The sequence below is a fragment of the Diaporthe amygdali genome, assembly GCF_026229845.1.
Source record: "Diaporthe amygdali strain CAA958 chromosome Unknown NODE_5_length_1802954_cov_64_987939, whole genome shotgun sequence".
NCBI lineage: Eukaryota > Fungi > Ascomycota > Sordariomycetes > Diaporthales > Diaporthaceae > Diaporthe > Diaporthe amygdali.
Window position 1 is genome coordinate 1,336,687 of NW_026517025.1, and position 18,956 is coordinate 1,355,642.

General features: G+C 54.8%; 8 protein-coding genes across 8 annotated transcripts; 4 read left to right on the plus strand and 4 right to left on the minus strand.

The window, feature by feature from the left end:
• Window positions 1-441: 441 nt before the first annotated feature.
• Window positions 442-2,184, plus strand: J7T55_015567 (tRNA (Uracil-5-)-methyltransferase; the record flags this gene model as incomplete). The annotated part of the gene is made up of 1 exon (XM_053139812.1): window positions 442-2,184. The coding sequence occupies one exon, from the start codon at window positions 442-444 to the stop codon at window positions 2,182-2,184; it is 1,743 nt and encodes a 580-aa protein (XP_052997289.1).
• A 597-nt stretch (window positions 2,185-2,781) lies between these two features.
• On the minus strand, window positions 2,782-4,675 carry J7T55_015568 (lpha-mannosyltransferase alg11; the record flags this gene model as incomplete). Its single annotated transcript, XM_053139813.1, has 4 exons — window positions 2,782-2,960; window positions 3,030-4,017; window positions 4,083-4,218; window positions 4,272-4,675. The coding sequence occupies 4 exons, from the start codon at window positions 4,673-4,675 to the stop codon at window positions 2,782-2,784; spliced, it is 1,707 nt and encodes a 568-aa protein (XP_052997290.1).
• Window positions 4,676-5,386: 711 nt separating this feature from the next.
• On the plus strand, window positions 5,387-6,550 carry J7T55_015569 (uncharacterized protein; the record flags this gene model as incomplete). The annotated part of the gene is made up of 1 exon (XM_053139815.1): window positions 5,387-6,550. The coding sequence occupies one exon, from the start codon at window positions 5,387-5,389 to the stop codon at window positions 6,548-6,550; it is 1,164 nt and encodes a 387-aa protein (XP_052997291.1).
• A 485-nt stretch (window positions 6,551-7,035) lies between these two features.
• J7T55_015570 (snare domain-containing protein) lies at window positions 7,036-7,860 on the minus strand (the record flags this gene model as incomplete). Its single annotated transcript, XM_053139816.1, has 1 exon — window positions 7,036-7,860. One exon carries the CDS (start codon window positions 7,858-7,860, stop codon window positions 7,036-7,038), a length of 825 nt encoding a protein of 274 aa, XP_052997292.1.
• A 492-nt stretch (window positions 7,861-8,352) lies between these two features.
• J7T55_015571 (nuclear envelope protein) lies at window positions 8,353-10,383 on the plus strand (the record flags this gene model as incomplete). Its single annotated transcript, XM_053139817.1, has 3 exons — window positions 8,353-8,485; window positions 8,556-9,385; window positions 9,439-10,383. The coding sequence occupies 3 exons, from the start codon at window positions 8,353-8,355 to the stop codon at window positions 10,381-10,383; spliced, it is 1,908 nt and encodes a 635-aa protein (XP_052997293.1).
• Window positions 10,384-11,277: 894 nt separating this feature from the next.
• On the plus strand, window positions 11,278-12,783 carry J7T55_015572 (sucrase ferredoxin domain-containing protein; the record flags this gene model as incomplete). The annotated part of the gene is made up of 1 exon (XM_053139818.1): window positions 11,278-12,783. One exon carries the CDS (start codon window positions 11,278-11,280, stop codon window positions 12,781-12,783), a length of 1,506 nt encoding a protein of 501 aa, XP_052997294.1.
• A 1,473-nt stretch (window positions 12,784-14,256) lies between these two features.
• Window positions 14,257-14,622, minus strand: J7T55_015573 (uncharacterized protein; the record flags this gene model as incomplete). Its single annotated transcript, XM_053139819.1, has 2 exons — window positions 14,257-14,554; window positions 14,615-14,622. The coding sequence occupies 2 exons, from the start codon at window positions 14,620-14,622 to the stop codon at window positions 14,257-14,259; spliced, it is 306 nt and encodes a 101-aa protein (XP_052997295.1).
• Window positions 14,623-17,433: 2,811 nt separating this feature from the next.
• J7T55_015574 (uncharacterized protein) lies at window positions 17,434-18,366 on the minus strand (the record flags this gene model as incomplete). The annotated part of the gene is made up of 1 exon (XM_053139820.1): window positions 17,434-18,366. The coding sequence occupies one exon, from the start codon at window positions 18,364-18,366 to the stop codon at window positions 17,434-17,436; it is 933 nt and encodes a 310-aa protein (XP_052997296.1).
• Between the last annotated feature and the right edge of the window lie 590 nt (window positions 18,367-18,956).

Below are 18,956 nucleotides of genomic sequence, written 5' to 3' on the forward strand. Positions count from 1 at the left end.
CGTATAAGTGAGAGCAGAGAATTACTGAACGAATCAGTTCACACCGCGAGTTGGTTGACAATGCATATGACGAGCTCCGGCACGAGACCGGCGTGCTCACGGGAGACGGAGCCTTGATAACATAAGCAGCCGTTACCGTCTCGCCGAGCGCCCTGGGCCAGACGGACTAACTCGATCGGGTAGCAGTTTCTGGAACCAATCAGGGCGCTGTTGAAAACAATTTCGAATATCAATTCCATCTCACTTGTCCCCTTTCAAAAGACGTTCATTCTCATCAATACTTGCGTTTTTGAAGTGATGTGAACTTCAGAAATGATTAAGGTCATCTGATCAGTATCATCGATGCGTCTCTTCTCATCCAAACTTGTCAGGACTTTTGCATCATCTGCACACAGGAAGCCATTCACACCAAGACCCCATTTCATTCAGCGACAGCCAACAATGGCTTCACCTCTAACACAACCTGGCGCCGAGCCAGCAGCAAAGACAGAGGCTCGCAACCAAACCAACGGGAAGAGGCCGTTCAAAGGAGGGCATGATGGACCAAGGGGATGGGGAGGGAGCTCAAAAAAGAGAATGCCCAAAAAGCAAAAGCCTGCCAAGGAGGGTTCGCATGAGGAGGTCCTGAACCTCGACATTGAAGCCTTGATGGAGGAGATGAAGCTGGCGGACAGCAGTTCTGCTCCCGAATCGGAGGCTGGGCCTGAGACACTGCCACAAGAAGGATCAGAGATCGAGGTCGAAGTACTCAAGCTCTCGTCCACAGGCGATGGCTTAGCAAGACAGCCAGGCTCAAAACGAATTTACGTCGTGCCCTTTGCAATACCCGGCGACACGGTCAAGGTAAAAGCTTACCGCCACCTACCTAAGGGAAACCACTCCGTTGCAGACTTCATATCTGTCGTGAAGCCATCACCGCTCCGCGACGACAGCAGGATACAGTGCAAGTACTTTACCAAATGTGGCGGGTGTCAGTTCCAGATGATGGACTACGCAGATCAGCTCAAGCACAAGAGGACCATTGTTGAGCGCGCCTTCAAGAACTTCTCAGATCTACCGCCAGAGCTGGTTCCCACCGTCCAAGACACCTTCGGCAGCCCGCTGCAGTACGGCTACAGGACGAAGCTGACGCCACATTTCGACGGCCCGCCGGGCTTCGCGGGCAAAAGGCGCGGCGGCGCGAAAGAGAAGAAGGTGCTGCAGGAGATGCCCGACATCGGGTTCATGCTCAAGGGCGGGCCGCGGCGCGTGCTTGACATCGAGGACTGCCCGATCGGGACGGACGCGGTGCGGCGGAAGATGGGCCGCGAACGCGAGCGCATGAGGGCCGAGTACAGCAACTACGAGCGCGGCGCGACCATCCTGCTGCGCGAGAACACGACGCGTGTGGCCAAGGGCGACCCACTGCCTAACCCGCTGCCCCAGGACGCCGTGGTCGTTGAGCAGGACAGCCACACGGACATCAAGACGTGCATCACAGACAACAACGCCACGTCGACCGAGTACATCGGCGACTTCACCTTCACCAACCGCGCGGGCGACTTCTTCCAGAACAACAACTCCATCCTCAAGCCCTTCACCGATCACATCCGGGAGCACATCCTACCTCCCGACTCCTCCTCCTCCACCCAGAAGCCCATAAAGACCCTGATTGACGCGTACTCAGGCTCAGGCCTCTTCACCATCACGCTGTCTAAACTGTTCCCGGGCGGCAGTATCGGCATCGACATCGCGGATAAGTCGATCGCGTTCGCGCGCGCCAACGCGGCGCTCAACGGGCTCGCCGAGGGCCGTCAGTGCACCTTCATCGCGGCCGACGCGCCGCGCCTGTTCGAGTCGGTCGCCCAGTTCGACCCGGATGAGACCGCCGTCGTGCTGGACCCGCCGCGCAAGGGCTGCGACGAGAGCTTCCTGCGCCAGCTGCTGGTGTTCGCGCCGCGGCGAATCGTGTATGTCAGCTGTAATGTCCACACGCAGGCGAGGGATGTCGGGGTGCTGGTTAGGGGCGAGGTGAGTGGTTTCATGGCGGGTGGCGGTGGTGAGAAGGTCGAGGGTGAGGTCGGGGACAATGGAGAGGCGAAGAAGAAGACGAGGTATGAGATTGAGAGTCTGAGGGGGTTCGACTTCTTCCCTCAGACGGGTCATGTCGAGGGCGTGGCGATTCTGAACAGGGTCGATAGCTGAGTAAAGGTCTTGGTATGATTCCAGGTATAATGTCTATAACAGGATTGATATCCTGATTGATGGATCTTCGTCTGGCCATTGGGCACGTAGAGAGCGATGCAACAAATCAGCATAGCCCTACGACTTGAAATCAATACCACAAACAGGCGATGTTCAAATGCCATCGACTGGACCAGCAGAAGAGGACTCCGAGAGCGTTCAATCACTTGGACCCAGCAAATTACTCGATATCTTCTGACAAGTCCAATGTTGTCCTGCTAGCCAGGCTAACATATATGCCCCGAAGTCCTTTCAGCCAGCGACCTGCCACGTCTTCTAAACTTTGTACAATTCAATATCTAACGCAGCTAAACAGATGTAAAAACATGAATGCGCCCACGATGCATTGTGAGATACACAGAGTGAGAAATAGGGGGGTATCACCTCATGCAAGCTTTTCACTAAATCTTCCTTCCAGCACGCAATACATACACATCACCGCAAGATCCTTGCAGTCAACCCCGTCAACCCCGTCAGGCACTAGTCGGAGGTTTCTCTCCCTGTCCACTCTGGCTGCTCTCCTCGTTAAGCTCTGAATTTGATATATCTGTTCTTGGGCTAAGACTTCGTCATGTTCACTAGCTTAGCAGTCTGCTCGATCCACTTGCGCGCGAACTCGCCCTCGCTGAACCTCCACGCCGACTCGCGGGCGCGCAGGCGCATCTCGAGGGGATTCTCCACGGTCAATGCCTTTTCGAAGGCCGCGGCAAACTCAGCCGCAGTTGTGGCATGGAATCCTGGATCCTCTTGTTAGCACGATTCATCTCCCGAGCCATACGCTCCTATATTTTAAAAGCAGTACTCACCCGTAGGTCGCCCGTCGACCTCCTTGACGATATCCAGCTTGGGCCCGCCAGAATCGTGTACGACGCAGATGAGGCCGCTGGCCTGGTACTCGACGACGCCGATGCCAAAGTGCTCGTTCCACATGCCGTTGACACCGACATGCGACCGGCCCAGCCAGCCGAGGATGTCGGTCCATGACGCGTCGAGCTGGAAGTCAACGAGGCCGTCAACACCGAGCTCGCGCAGCAGCAGCCGCAGCTTGTAGACGCGCTTCGAGTCCTGGTCGTCGCGCACGCTGCCCACCAGCACCAGCCGCGCCCCCTTCGACGCCTCGCTGCCGGCCTTGATGAACTGCGCGAACGCCTCCAGGATCAGCGGGTGGTTCTTCTCCGGCCGGAACTGCCCGATGTAGAGGAGATTCTTTTGCCGCTTCGACTCGCTTGGTGCCGACACCTCAACCTCCTCCTCGAGCTCCTCGACGGCGCATGGAGGGTATACAGTGGCGATGGGCTCGGTTTTTGAGGCCTCCCTCCGGCCGGGACCCCAGATCGAGGTGACGTGTGCCTGGGTCCAGCTGGAGTTGGTCATGACCACGTCGACGGTTGCACCCATCATGGCATAGATCTTGGCGAAGAGCTGCCAGTACCTGCGCTTCAAGGAGCCCCTGAGGCCTGTACCCTGGCCTGCATTGACGCCCTGCGCTCCGAGAGGGTGGGCGGGGTCGAGCGAGTCGAGCATGTCGGTTGAGATTGTCGGATAGTGGACGTATGCGCCGGTCGGGACATTCTTGAACAGCCATTTGCTCAGGCCCAGCGAGAATGCATAGCCCATTGTATCGATGAAAATGTCCGGGACGAGGAGGGAGAAGGCGTCCCACGCCAAAATTAAGGATCCGAAGGACTGGCCGGCCAGCGTCATGCGCGGCCATGTGGATGCCAGGACCCAGTGTCTGGTTGACAGATAGAGGAACTGGATGCTAGGTGGGTGCAAGTGCACGTTGAATCGGTCCTAGCAAGAGTTAGTCGCGGCGTATACTAGAGTACTCAAGGATCAGGGCAGGTTTCATTCCGCACCTTAACTCGACCCAAGATTTGCTCCTTAGAAGCCTCGTGGTCGCCCGTGTACACGACGATTTTGGCGTTGGGCCACCGCTTTTGTGTAGCCCGGATGGCAGCCCAGAGAACTCTTTCGCCTCCACCTCCAGCATTACTGCTTCATGTCAGCCTACATTCCAGGTCGCTCCTCCAATTTAGGGCAAGTACCAGAAAGGGTGGAAGAATCCCACGATGCCGGACCACTCCCTGTCTGCTTTGTCGCCCATGGGCACTTTTCCCTGTATAGAGGCCTCGATCTTCTTCCAAATATCTTTCTTGCCCTTCTCTGTCTCCTCCTCTGTGTCATTGCCCGTCTTCCCGTTGCTCAGATAGCTCTTCTCGTCCTCGGCCATAACCTCCAGCAGCTGTGCTCTCCTACCATCTGTTTTGTTTCGCAGGTATGTGCCCCCTACGGAGCCCAAGGCCTGCCATAGAGCGGGTATTCCGAAGAGGACGAAAAAGGGGATCAAGCCGAGCGGGAGGGCGAGCAAGGCAACACTCGTGGGGCTGAGGCCAAAAGGGCTCCATTGGTCCTGGCCAGACGGCGCCTTGCAGGATCCGCCTGCGTCCATGGCGTCAAAGGCTTTGTCCAGGTCGGTTGTTTAGATTTGAACGGTATAATACGGTACGGTGAGAAGGCGAGTGCAGTACGGGTGTATGTAGGCGAGATGGGTGGTATTGGTGACGCTTCGGCGTGAGCAGAGAGAGGGAGCGGAAAGGTGTGTCACAGGAACGACGGCTTGGGTTCTAGAGCGTACTCCATTGAACAGCAGTAATTTGAATTGACCTTGCCAGTCCAAGAGATGAGTCGGTCATTCGGTCAGGTAAATCAGTCACAGGCAAAGCTGTGGCCTGGAGGACTTGGGCATTTCAACAACGGAGGGGCAGACTCGTAGAAGTACAGTGAAGCAGACACGACACGGCAAAGACACGACGCAAGTTCCAGGATGCAAGGTTGCCAGAGCTCGCCGTGATTAAGGAACCTTAGCAGCTGATAGCGGGGCCCGCGTGGCTCGGGCGCGGGACGGACCCCTGCCCAGCATACGACCTCTCGTACAAAACGGTGGTAGATCAGGTACCTCAGGTATGGAAGTACCTAGGTACCTCTGTTCCTGGGTCGTGACCATGCTTGAACATCCTTGTCTCCCACTCGAAGCTTTGAAGACCTCATCGGTCATCTGCCTCTGCCAGTGAATGAGAAAAGTTGTCTTATGGATACAGACGGCCAACCACATGATCCCTGAGTCTTTATTATGAGCAGTCCTCAGCTCTGAGCTCCCACAATGTCAGGACATGTGGGCCACCAGCTGAGGCTGTCAGCCACGAGAATACGGCCTCACCTTGGCCGGCGTCTTCAACATGAGTTTCACCCTCACCTTTTTCCCTCCAGAATACGGCTATCTGCTGCGAGTCAGAAGAGGAATTTCGGCGTGGCAGATGCAGCAGGATACTTCCTCAAAGGCTCAGAGCTCCTCATTACCAACGTCCACGAGGTCACAGTAACGCCATGGTTCATCTCACTTCCCCTAGTCGCTGTCGTGGTCAGCGCCTTGATCAGGACACCGTTGACCCTCTACACCAATAGTGTGCAGCGGAGGAAAGCAAAGCTCCTTCCTTTGATTCAGGCACAATATGCGCAGATTGGGCTTGGTCTGAGGCGGAAGGCGGTGCCGAATGTCATGGACCGGGTCACAAAGGCAGTCAAGGGGAGAAGCAAGAAGATGTTCAGGGCCTTCTCCATCAACGAGAGCAGGTCCTCCTGGGGCGGCCTTATTGGCCTGCCTGTGTTCCTAAGCAACCTCGAGATCATCAGAGAGATGTGCGGAGGACCTCGGGGTCTGTTGGGAGGCTTGATGTACGGATGGCAGAACCAAGACGGGACGGCAACGACGGCCTCAAACACAGCAGCTGAAGGAGCTATACCGCCGTCTACTACGCCGGCCATCGGCGCTGAAACATCTGTCGTCGACATCAGCGATCTCGCATCTTCGACAACGACTCCAGACGTCTTCACTCCGCTCGCTATGGAGCCCACTTTCGCATCGGGCGGCTGCCTCTGGTTCCCAGACCTGCTCGCGCCGGACCCGTACCACGTTCTCCCCTTCGCCGTCTCAGGTCTGCTTCTCATGCATATATTGCCCGAGACTGAAGCCGAGCTGCGCAATCTGTTCGGGATGCGGCCCCCGGCAGGGACGCGCAACCTCGTCGTGGCCGGGGGGCGGTCGCGTGGCATGCTGGCCTTCCGCCGGGCCATGATAGTGATGGCGCTCGCTATCGGTCCGGTGACCATGAACCTCCCTTCCGCGCTGCACCTTTATTGGGCTTCTTCTGTTGGGTGCAGTCTTGTTGTGACCAAGGGCATCAGGAGGCTCTTGCCCATACCGAAGGTGCCGGTGAAGCCTTGTGGGGGTCTTGAGATTCCGTTGATACGACCAAAGACGAATTGAAGAACTTACTTGGTGTGGTACCCACTTCGCTCAACGCAAAACGTGACGGTCTTGATATACTATATGGGAGACAGGGCGGCACGGGTCAATAGCGATGGCATGCTAGATAGTTGCATTCGATCCTGGCCGCATGGAAGGTTGACAATCTTGTCTTCCTTACTCTTTTGTTGATGAAGAGCATTTCCCGGCACGAAAATTCTGTCCGACTTGCGGATCCAGGCATCATGTTGTAAGGTCATCGTCAAGAACATTTTACTCGGGACCTGGACTTCGGAGAGGTCTAACGGACCCAGAGAGATTGTGATTGAACGTCAGACACAGGATTCTCCGTTGGGAGTACTGGCCTTCTTATGTACACATAGTTGTACAACAAAAGAAAAAGACGGCCTTCTAGTATTCAAATGACACCTCCAACGCCGTCGAGTGCTGTGAAACCCTCCCGAAAGGACCAAACCAGGACATCACACATCATAATCATCGACACCCTACCCAAGGACTACAGCCAGCACTATAATCGTAAGAATGACCGACAGGACCAGCAAGAGACAGCACGCCTTGCCTCGCGCATTCTTCTGGTACCGCGCAGCCTGGCGCAGCTCCCGGTCGGCGCCGCGGGTGTCCTCGTGGGTGCGCTCGACGTTCTCGGTGATGCCGCCCAGCTGCTCGCCCTGCTCGGTGACGATCTGTGCGACCTGCTGGAACAGCACGTTGAGGTCGCCGACACCCTGCTCGATGTTCTGGATCTCCGTCTCGCGCTCGGCGATCAACGCCTCCTGGAAGTCCACCTCGTCCTGGGGCGCCAGCCGCAGCTCCTGCTGCATCAGCTGCTGCTGCTGCTGGCCGGTGGGGCTCAGCGGCACCGTGTCACCGCCAGACTCTTCGTCGTGAGCAGCCGCCCGTGCCGCCGACACCGACGCCCGCTGCTTCTCGAGCGCCTGCCGTTGCAGGCCCTGGAACTCCTCCAGCGACGACCTGAACTCGCGGAACAGCTTCTGTTGCTTGTACTTCTGGGCGGGCGTGAGCTCCTCGCCGGTGCCCTCGCTCCACGTCTGCACCTTCTTGACGCCCTCCCCCACCGCCTTGAGGGTCTCGCTCGACTCGTCGATCAGATCGTGCACGCGCTCCCGCACGCGGGCCGTATCTCGACGCGTGCCCAGGTGGCCGATCTCGGTGCGCAGCCTCGATGTGTTGCCCGCTAATGTGAAGAGCTTGTTCATCATGTCCTGCGACAGGCGGTCGAACTCCGGGTCGTCGGCGTAGGCGGACGGCCGCGGCTGCGACTCCAATGAGGAGAGCTGGTCGAAAGACATTTTTGCGGTGTGTGTGTGTGTGTGTGTGTGTGCTTTTTGTGGTTGGGTTGTGGTCCTGCTTGTCGCAGTCTCTGCTCGATGATCTGATCTGGGTCTGGAGGGAGGTGTTTTCTTGAAGAAATGGTTGGTGGTTATTTGGATTGTCGATGGTTGTCTGGGGGAGAGAGCACGGCATGGATCGACCGGCTCGAAGCTGTGACGTCCCTCCGCTTCGAAACCAGGTGCCTAGGTGTAGCGTTACGTAAGGGGCCGCGAAGGCTGTACGGCTGGTCTCAGACGGTGGGTGGCCCCCCCTGCTCGAAATCTTGCAGGGGTGCACGCCCTCGAAACGGACTGCTTGCTTTTTTGCAGAGCTCTTGTTTACTAGACTACAGCAGGCGTGGAGTGGCTACAAAGAAGAGCTCTGCCTTTTGACCTCGACCATCCTTTTCTTCGCCAACCACCGCCAACTACGGTCCTCTTCTGTTCACTCGATGCTGGCCAACAGCGAAGATGGCTCCAGTCAGGCGGGCTCCGTATAAGGACTTTCTCCAGCCTGCGCTGCACCGGCGCTTTACAAGCACCGCCTCTATCCTCTTGGCCATCGCCCTGGTCGAGAGTGTCGTCCTCGCCAGTTGGGATTCCCGTCAGTTACGTCCTGCACCGGGTGTTCAATCGTTCGAAATCAAGCTGCTGACACTCTACACCCTTCACAGTCTTCTGGGCGGTCTTTCCAATTGGCCCAACCGGCATTCGAGCCTTCTTCATCTTCCTCTGCGGCCTGGCAATCATCGTCCTCCGAATCGCACAATACCATGTCGGCTACCGCACCTCCAACTCCGGGCTACAGACTTTCCTGAAATATGCTGTCACCTCTCAGACCCTGGAGGCAGTCGTTTCCTACACACTGTCGTCATGGCTTTTCAGCCAGATATACCTGTGGTCGGCGACGGAGGATCTCGCATGGGTGTCCGTCCAGCCGGGCGTGGGCGGTAGAGTACGTTTGAACGAGAAGCCCATCTTCTTCACGGCGCATTTCCTAGTGTTGGGAATCATACACGGCGCCCTTCATATCTCCCGCGACGATGACCGGCTGCGCCTCCGCTCCGCGGGACTACGGGCCAACGATGCAGCTGCTACCGACACCCCGCCGACCTGGTCCACGCGCCTCATGAGCGAGGTTCCTCTCTTGGCGCACCGCGCTCTTGTGCAAACTCTGGCCGTCCTCGCCTTCAACATTTTCTTCTACCACGCCTTCTTGCGGAGCTTGGCTTGGCGAATCGCGTTGGCCTTCTTCCGTCCCTTCTACACTATGCCGAAGACCAATCTGGCTCCGGCCACTTACGGTGGCATTAGTTTTCCTCTATGGGTCAAGTGCTCGTGCGCCAGCTTCATGTTGTTGTTCTTGTGGTTGGCGGGCAGTAGGATGTTCTCAATGTTTCTGGTCAGGCCACCACTGAAGAATGGAAACCCACTCACGTCGGAGTCGAAGGACCCGAACGGGAGCTTGTTGAACGGGTTGAAGAGCAAGAAGCTCCCCATCAAGGTTTGTTTGTCAGCTCACGCCACGCCGTCGTTCTCATGGCTGACTCTCAACAGTGTTTTGCGACATGGGAACTAGCACTGATTGCCAGGGATTTCCAACCGCGGCGCAAGGCCATCTACCAGGACATTGACAGGAAAGACGGCCCGATGTGGTCGCAAGTATACGCGCTATGTCTTCAAATTGTCAAAGACGTGGAAACACGAATCGATGGGTACGGCAAAGCTCCTGCTGCAGACCCTCCGACACCCGTACCAGCGAACACGGATACCAAGCCCGTGGTCGAAAAGCCAGCCAGCAGTGACCAAGTACTAGTCACTACACCCACCAAGAAGACCCTTCGAGGCGAGGTGGAGAAGATTGTTAGGACTACAGCCGTGTCACCAGGCCAGCCTTCGCGGCTGAGCCCATACGTGCAGAAGGGGGTCGCCCAAGCCAAAGGCTACGTTGAGGACATCGCACGGCAGGCGACCGGCTCGGACGCCACCGACAACCCATTCCAGTACTGGACCAGACAGATACTGGGCTCGCCACTGGGTAGGCCGTTCAAGCAGAGCTTCTCGCGAAGAATCACCACTGTGGTTCTAGGAGAACCCTTTGGGGAACCAGCACTCATTATCAACGCTATATCTGCTCTGACAAACCTGGCCGTGCTCAGCCTGGCAGAAGACAGCTTCGGGAATGTCCAGCGGGATGTCGCCGCCATCATCCGCACCTTCACGGCGGTCGCGACGAAGCTGGACGCGTTTAAGGCGAACTTTCCCCTGCACTGGACAGACCACGACGCGGAAAGGGAGTGCACTGAGGTAGATGCGATCCTGGAGACGCTCAAGGAGGCACTTGGGCAGCTTATCACGTCCTTTGGCCCGTACGCGAGGGACCTCAGGCTGACGTTTGCGGATATGAGACATGCGCGGGAGGTGGCTGGGCTGCCCGCCAGGGAGGGAGGGGCTATTGCCAGAGTTGATGCGGCGAGGCCGGAAATGCGGCAGCTTCGATGATTATGATAGGACAAGGCAGATGGAGTTGGTGTTGGAGCTGTGACCATGTATGGTGGCTGTGCGATTATACCCGAGCGCATTGCTCAGAATACAGAACAGAGAAGAACAGAACATGGAGTAGTCCACCTGGCATGACTTGCTGCATGTGCTTTGTGAAGCGTTGCAGTTGAGGTTGGAGTGGAGACATCGATCGTGACAGCGACGGGCCATGCTGGATCATTAAGAATACCGTTCAATCGTGACCAGCTTTGACCAAGCAAGAGTACGAATTATCTCTTACTGACTCTGATGTACATGTAAGAGTTGAGGGTAAACTTTGTCAAAATCCCTCTCTTGATTAATATGGCTGCGGCTTGCCGAAAGTGGAAAGGGGAGGCAAAGAGGACGGAAGGGGAGTGGCTGATGACGTTTAATTGGCTGTGGGTCTGACCTCACATGGTTCGCACTGCAGCAAGCTTGACTGCCTTGTTCGCCTCGTACTAGAGGGAGTACCTGCACCTGTAGTGTTTCCTAGCCTAATAAGCCGTGCTCCTCGCTCCCTCGTTCGCCCATCTCCACCAGGAGACTTCATCCCTTCTCTCCTCTTCAATGTCGCTCCCACCCAACGCTCAACCGCTGCCGCCGACATCTCTAGCTCCTCCCCAATGCTAGACTGCGAACTCGTGGGCATCTGCGCGCCATAGACTCCATCATGATACCGACATCATCATTCTCGAGGTCTTCGATTGCGCGGCAGTTGGCCCTCGAACCAGATCCGCGGAGGAGCTCCTCGAATAGATAATAATACTACTTCTACATCCAGTAGCTACCGATCAGCACATCGTTCTGCGACAGCGAAAGCGAGAGCTACCGCGACATCATCATCCGAACCCCGGGCTTGGCAGTCCAGCCACCATGTCAGCGCTGCACATCATCTTCCGCGTCATCTACGACTCCTTCTACGTCTTCCTCTCCCTGATCGTCCTGCTCCTGCTCCTTGTCACGCCTGCCGACAATGTGCGCCTGGCCCTTCAAAACCACCAGGGCCTCCACGTCCTGACCACCGTCATCTGCCTGTCCGTGACACTCCTTTTTGTCGTGCTGCTCTATTTTGCCCGGCTATATGTCAACCGCAGCGCCCTCGCCAACATCCCCAAACCATGGATTCCCATCGGAAAAGGCGAGGTCAAGAAGAGTGTGCGAAAGATGATCACCGCTGGTCTGAGTCGCAGTGCGGCCATAGCGTACGAGTCGAAGCCGAGGGTGGCCCCGGCGAGACCGCCCACTGCGATGACGGAAGTTGAAGAAGGAGAAAAAGAGGAAAAGGCTGGGGATAAGGGGAGGAAATCAGCGCTGAAGGTATTCAAACTGAAGAAGGCGCCAACCGTGGAGGACAAGATGGGCATCACATTGCCCCCACACCGAGCCGTCTGGGGCGAAATCGAACACTACGGGTGGGCGTCGCCCAACTCCTTCGACCTGCCCAACCTGCAGTACAGCTCGGTCATATCAGAGCTGCCGAATCTGATCGAGGCGAAAGCCCTGACCCTGGCGCCCCCGGTCCCCGACAAAAGCCACACCCAGCCGCCGATCCTGGACCCCGAGGCGATCGGGCTCCTGCAGCGGCCTGACAATCTGGCCTTGAGGCAGTACCTCACGCAATTGGCGGAGCTGGGCGTCCTTACGCCCTCGCGCACGACGGCGGATTTCCTGTCTGCCTACGAATATGCGCGCTACTCGACGCGGCCCATCTCGAACGCCCGCTTCCGCGAGTTGATGCACCTCTTCGCGGAGCTCCTGCGCACGATGCAGCCGCTGGACCCGGCCGTGCTGATGGAACTGGATGGCGCTGGCCTCTCGGAGGACGAGGAGAGTGACATTGATGACGATGCGCCCCGACGCAGCCCCCCGAGCACCCCGCGTAGCCGCGCCAGCCGGAACTCGGTCCTCCAGCGGCAGCGCAGCACCGCGTCGCACGCCACGACGACAACAACGAGCAGTGGCAAGTCCAACGCCAGCGGCGGATCGCAAGTCCGCCGGAGGCCGCGGAATCACCAGCAACAGCCAAGGCCGCAGATGGCGGGGCGCGTGTCTTCGCAGGGCACGTCGTGGGGCGGCGGCGCGGCGACGTATCGCACGGCGCCGACCACACCCAAGACACAGAAGACGGCCGCGTCCCCGTCGCCGACGGCGTCGAGCGTCAACAGCTTCGCGCAGACGAGGCAGCCGTTCACTCTCGGTGGCGGCGGCAGCTCTGCCTCGACTTCGAGCGTCGCGTCCGCGCACGTGTCGCGGTCCCGGTCCGGCCGGTCCTCTGTCGCCAGCGGGAGCGGTGGTTCGGTCATCATCCGGCTGGCTGGGCGGGCGGATGGCGATGGGATGCCGTATGTGCTCTCGCTTGGGGGAGACTCGGACCGGTAAGGGGGCGGCGGGCCCTCTGAGCCAAGAAAATGGATAGGAGGATCATCTTCACCACTTATTTGAGCATTGCGAGAAGGCGTTTTAGGATACCACATCTTGGTTTTTTTTGGTCGTGGCCCTGGTGTGGGCTGAGTGGGCTCTTACGCTCTATATTGCTTAATGCTAATGTCTGTTCTGCCAATTTTGTGTCTTGTCTGGATGAGTTTTTGTTTCTTTGGTGAATACCAGGTGGCCTAGACATGTCTCTGGCTGCAGCAGGATGGCAGTGCGGGCCCGATACAACACTACAGCGAGCACACTCGGGTGCTTTGAGTGTGGTCATGCAAAGAGGAGCAATTCATTGGCTGCATTGGTTATGCGGTCTGGTGAGTTTGTCTGGTATGTGTGATCAGATTGCCATGGTCTACAACCAATCCTTATGTCCTTCACTCACTACTTTTCCCTCGCCCACTGCTTTTCCCTCACCCACCGCTTATCCTTTATCTGCTGCCTATTCTCTATGTGAACTCTTCGCTGACTGAGCCGACTCTTGACATGGAGCAAGAGCATGAAGATGGATACCAAATATGAGAAAATCATCTAGACTAGCAAAGATCTCAGGGAGAAAGGCTTCTTCAGAGCGACAGGACAGGACAAGCCCGCACCCTTCCTCCTGCCCTCGAGTTACTCAACCGGAGCCCCGGCACTAACGCTAGCCATAGTGTCTGGTCTCTCCTCGTTGGGCCAGGCAGTCTTGTGATGATGAAGACTGCCAAAGCATTTCACGAGCACGACAGACCACCTCAGGGCGTCTTACCACATAGAGGCCCTGCCATCCTTGGGTTGGGAACAAAACTTGGCCTACCTTGGCCCACCTTGAGCTCGACCACCCTTCACCACTCCGCCCCCCTCTCTCCTTCCCCCATAAATAAGAGATAGATAAAAAAAAAAAGAGAAAAAGGAGAAGCAAGAGAGAAGAAGGAAGAAAGGAGAAAGAAAAAAAACGATCAAGGACTCGAAGAAATATCATTGAAGAAGGTTGGATAAAGAAAAGGTTGAAGGTTGAAGAGTGAAGGGTGAAGGGTGGCTGGAGGAGGGAGGAGGGGATGGAGGGGAAGGAGGGAAGGGGTAACCACAGGAAAAAGGCCACTGGAAGCAGCCTTGGGTAGCCTTGAGACCAAGCTCACATGCATCGGCGACAACGGATGGCGTAGATGACAAGTCCATGTCATCCTGTACCGGCGGCGTGGTGATGGCACGGCACCACTCAAAGTGTCTGTGTCTGCGGCTCTTTGCACGAGTAAGATAACCACTTGGCCACTTGTGAACTTCTTGCCATGGACAGGCGAGACGGTTTGGGTGGCTCACTGCATCCCAATTGAACATGACTAACACAATGTCAGCCGCCCTTGCTCCTGGCGACGGGCAGTATGGAGGTTAAGAGGAGGGGGGAAGGGCGTGATTCGGCAGCTCTCGGTATGCCTGGCGTACCTTTCAGTCATGAGTGTAGCCATGGAACTGGTAACCAACACCGTTCAGGTCAGCGTTGTGATGGGTGCCCTGGTGCTCAGCCTTGTTGGCGCTGGACTGATGTGACACTCCGGGGCCATGACCCGCCTGGCCCTGCTGCTGAGAAGAGGATGGATCGGAGAACTGGTGGTCAACGGCTTGGATTGCCTTCTTGACCCTCTTGGTTCTGCTTCCCTTATTCCCTTTGTGTGGCAGGCAGGTGCCTTGCTGGGTTGTGTCCCAGAGGTAGGAGTGGACTTGCTCCTGGGCAAGGTCTGCATCTCTGCTGTGGCCTGTGGTCAGTACCCCTGTATCGTGGTGGTTATGTGATCAATGGACATACTTGGACATTTCCAAAGTATTGAAGAGCCGGCCAAAACGGTCTGTTTCAGTCGGGGGGGGGGGGGCTGGGGACGATACTTCTGTCTTGTCTCTTCGATATCGTCACACCGGAATGAGATGGTGAGAGGAACGACGTAGTGCCTAGAGAGAAAGATTGAAACTTCTTATGAAGTTGGATACTATGTAGACAGAGAAGTCGATCACAAGGGGGAATACGGGGATGTTGAAAAGGGATCGATAGTGGACCTTCGCTGGCCATCTTGGGATGCGGGCACACAATGACTTTATATAGACAATCACACATTAGTAAGAGGCTACTTTTTCGACCATTTTGACAAGTTCGCCGCGCCACGCATCTATTGTCTGGTAAGCTGTATTCCAAAACGCAAGCATATCAACTACTGTGCTGAGACGAGGAATGAACCCACCTCACCCCTGCCAAACGGTACGTCCCGACTGTGACGAACACATTTTTAGCGGGCGAGTCCCTAGGCGTCCTGCTGCCTCGACTGTCTGTGGCTTCGCCATCTAGAGTTGTAGGACAAGTACAGGTGCAGATTCACGTTGCATTACAACAGGTATGTGTGTGGCGGTTTATTATACGATTGGTTGGCTGCCAGATGTACCCCCATATCCAGAGCAAGGGTGGACCGTTGCCTTTTGGGCGAACCATCTGCTACTCCTGATGTCTGCCAAAGATGTCTGCCAAACTGAGGCTCTGTAACCTGCCTTGGGACAGTCGGATTCACTCATTGGCCCTCGCCGTTCAATCCTAGCGTACTGTTGCTGACCTAGCCGTGCTAGCGTACTGTTGCTTACTGGCATGGAGAATCGGCAGGGTGCCTGCAGTCGCAGGTCAGCAGCACTACCCTTTTCCCCCGAGCAACCTCCGTCTACCTGCAATCTCTGATGCAGATAGATCAAAGTAGGAAACTTGTGTGACAATAAGGTATAACCAATCAAGCATGCCTTGATTCTCTGTCGCATATCACACACCCTGTCGCTAAGGTTCTTTCTTAGCCTCCAAGCCCGTTGATTGACATTGCTTGAGAATTTGCCGAGGGAGACGAGGTAAGCGAGAACCATGGCATCTCTCACCATTTGTGTATTACCACTACGGTTGTGTTGATTTCCTAGCGCGGACAAGGCAAAGTCCTTCGTTCCAATTCAGCCAGCCAGTCAGCGAGCTAGCGAGCTACAACTAATCAGCACAGAAAGACCCACCGACACGTAGCCACACCGGAGGGAGGGAGTCAAGCAAGATGTTGCCAAAAAGAGGCCAATGGCATATTGCTGAATTAACATGGCTTCCCTACATCCACAGAACATAAGTGTTTAAGTAGATAGGTATGTGGCCGATACCATTCATATACAACACATACCTCTATTGCACTGTCAGACTGTGGAAGCTACACAAGTACTTGGCACCTCTGGCAGTCTTGTCCGCAGCCGCGAATGCCACTTCTGACCGCCTGATACCATTACACAGCGTGGTTTCCAGAATTCCATGATACACACCTATCAAGAAGCTACGCTCTAGACTCAACATGATTGCCAAGCCGCAGCCGTAGTGGATTGTATTTTGCGTGCTGTTGTGCTTGGGACTACACCACCATCGGCATTGAAAGGGCACCGGCAACGCACACCTTCATCAAGGCTTTTTTTCTCTTCCGGTTTTGTGTTTGAAATTGTACTCGCTTGTATCGTTCTCAGGATGAAGTCTCAGGATATTTCGTTCCAAAAACCCTCATTAGGGTTGGTAGAAGTCCATAGGGCACTCAGATAGGACCACGGGCCGAAAAGCATCATCAAAAATGACATGGCACACTCTATAATCGCAGAAGCTATACTATTATAGAGAATCTGGAAGGTTTTGAAGTTGATGATAGGGAATGGAATAGTGTGTTCTTGAGTAATCTTATAGGACTTGGAGAATGAACAATAAGTTGGATAACCCTGAAACGATTTGTAGAAAATAATCGACAATCATTAGAGCAGCTGTCGATAGCCCCTGGCTGGTCTAATGCCTGCACCATTGTCCTGTATCCTCTTGTGCAGCTGTAAATTACAAGCAGGATAGTAAAGTCAAATGACTCTGAACATTGATTCCTCCCGTTTCTTTCATCCGTCTCTGTTGCTCGGTGGTTAATTGCTGCGCTGGATATATTGCGCACTTTCAACTCTCTTAGCCGTGCTTTACCTGGCCGAAATTGACAAAAGTCTAAAATGCTGAGACAGATATCAACCTATCTAATTATCACTCAAATTTGGTATTGCATGATTCATTCACTAATCCCAAACGCTTGCGTAAGTATTTGCAGCCAGAGGAGGCATGCTCCCACCTTTAAATCGCCTTGATGCCAGTATGAATCCGAAGTCCGTATTCTTTTCTAGCCGCTTCTAACAAGTTCATTTCAGGAATACGTAATGAACACCAGAATACCGTTTGTATCATTGTCGATACTACGAAGTAACGGCGCAGGAGATTGACAGGTTTAAAGTAAAACACAGTATTTAGAGGCCATAAAAGTTTATAACTATATTGTTGAAGATCAAACAACAATATTCTTTCTCATAAATACGACGGTCTTAGTGAACTCACATCATAAGAGATTTTAGTTGCCTGGGAGTAAGAGAGGCGCACTATGTTGGTTGGCAGAAGATAAGAGATTGTGGTAAGACAAGAGATCCATATTTTGGAAGAGCTATTTAGCATGTTTTGGCCTACACTCGCACATAAAGAATGTCCTAATTAACCAATGCACAATTTTCATCGACAAAAGCTCGCAGCAGGAGAATTCAGCCAATGGCACTCAACTTTCAGCAAGGAAATTCGGCTGGCAGGCATTCCAAGAGGAGATCCCTGTCCCTCTGTAAAGCCGCTTCAACTGAAGTGAAGGCTATTTCATATTTTCCCTGGTTCTCTTTGGCGAGGGATGTAGTCCAGGTGAGATCCTTGATATTTGCCATAAGATGGAATGCCTGGCCGAAGACGCTGATGCCCATTTCCTCCACCTCCTTGGGAGTCCGCTTGATTGCTCGCACTTGTCTGCCGCTGACTCTGATGAGGATATCGCGCACCTCTTCAATGGTCAGGAGCTCATTACCGAGATCGATCTCCTGACCACCAAACTTGGCCGGGTCCTGTAGAGCTGCGGCGGCGTACTTCCCAATGTCGTTTGCATCTGTGTAAGGCACCTTGACACCATCCTCGAGAAGGTGGTCTAGGTCTCCGTGAGTCGGAAGCCGAGGGAAGTTTTCATGGACCCCTGGCAAGTAGAAGTCGTGGTGGATAACTGCCGGCCGAAGAATGGTGTAAGCCTGGAAACCACCACTTCGGACGATGTCCTCGACTGTTGCCTTGAGGGAGTAGTATTGGTCCAGATGAATTGCTTTGCTTGCATCATCGTCCCACATTGCTTTGTTTGCTGTGCCGTGGGTCGTGGCTACAACAATCCTTTCAACGCCTGCTTTCTGACAGGCTTCGACGACAGTCTTGGCCTGTAGAGCTTCCAATCCTGGGAAAGGGACAGTGTTGAGGAAGACACCCTTGCATCCTTGTGCTGCTTGAAAGATATCTTCGAAATTCTTGCTTTCTCCCGGAAAGAGAGTGACGCCTGGGCTCTGTAGTATTGGGGGAACTTTCTGAAGGTCACGCACTACCGCATGAACTTTAGCACCAGCTGCAAGTAGGTGCGATATAACCCAGCGGCTTTGCTGGCCGGTTGCTTGAGTGATTAGGTAGGTGGCCATGTTAAGTGTGTTTTGAAGGCGAGAATCAAAATGAACAATTTGTGCTGAAGATATGAAGAGGATGTTTTGAAATGGGGGATTGTATGGTCCTGGATTCAATTTCTACATGACGAAGTCCAACACGGGCAATTTATACTCAAGTTGCAGTCACAGCAGTCCTTTACAACAGCAATCAGGTTGCTGCTTGATTGATAATCATTGTCGATTCTACGTATAATTATGATCTGTGTTGCCTGGCATTGTGTATTTTGCGCCATGTGTTGATGGATGGAAGTGAGGTCCGAAGTAAGCATATGTCTCAAAAGGGTCAAGCGAGGAGAACCACGCAGCTCTTAGCCTCGATAAAAGTTGCTTCGTGTGGGGAATATGATAGATGAGAAAGATCCAGGGATCCTTCGGGAGACTTATGCATCTCGAAAGGGCTTAGAGGAAGCTGACAAACGACTGGAGCTAGCTGCGCCGCGAATCTATTTAGATAAACTGTCAGCGACCCATCGACGGCAACTTTCTCCGAACTCTTCGGATTCAGCGAGTCCATCACGAAGTTTATTTGTTTCACAATATTGGCCGTCAGCATCTATTACGTCGGC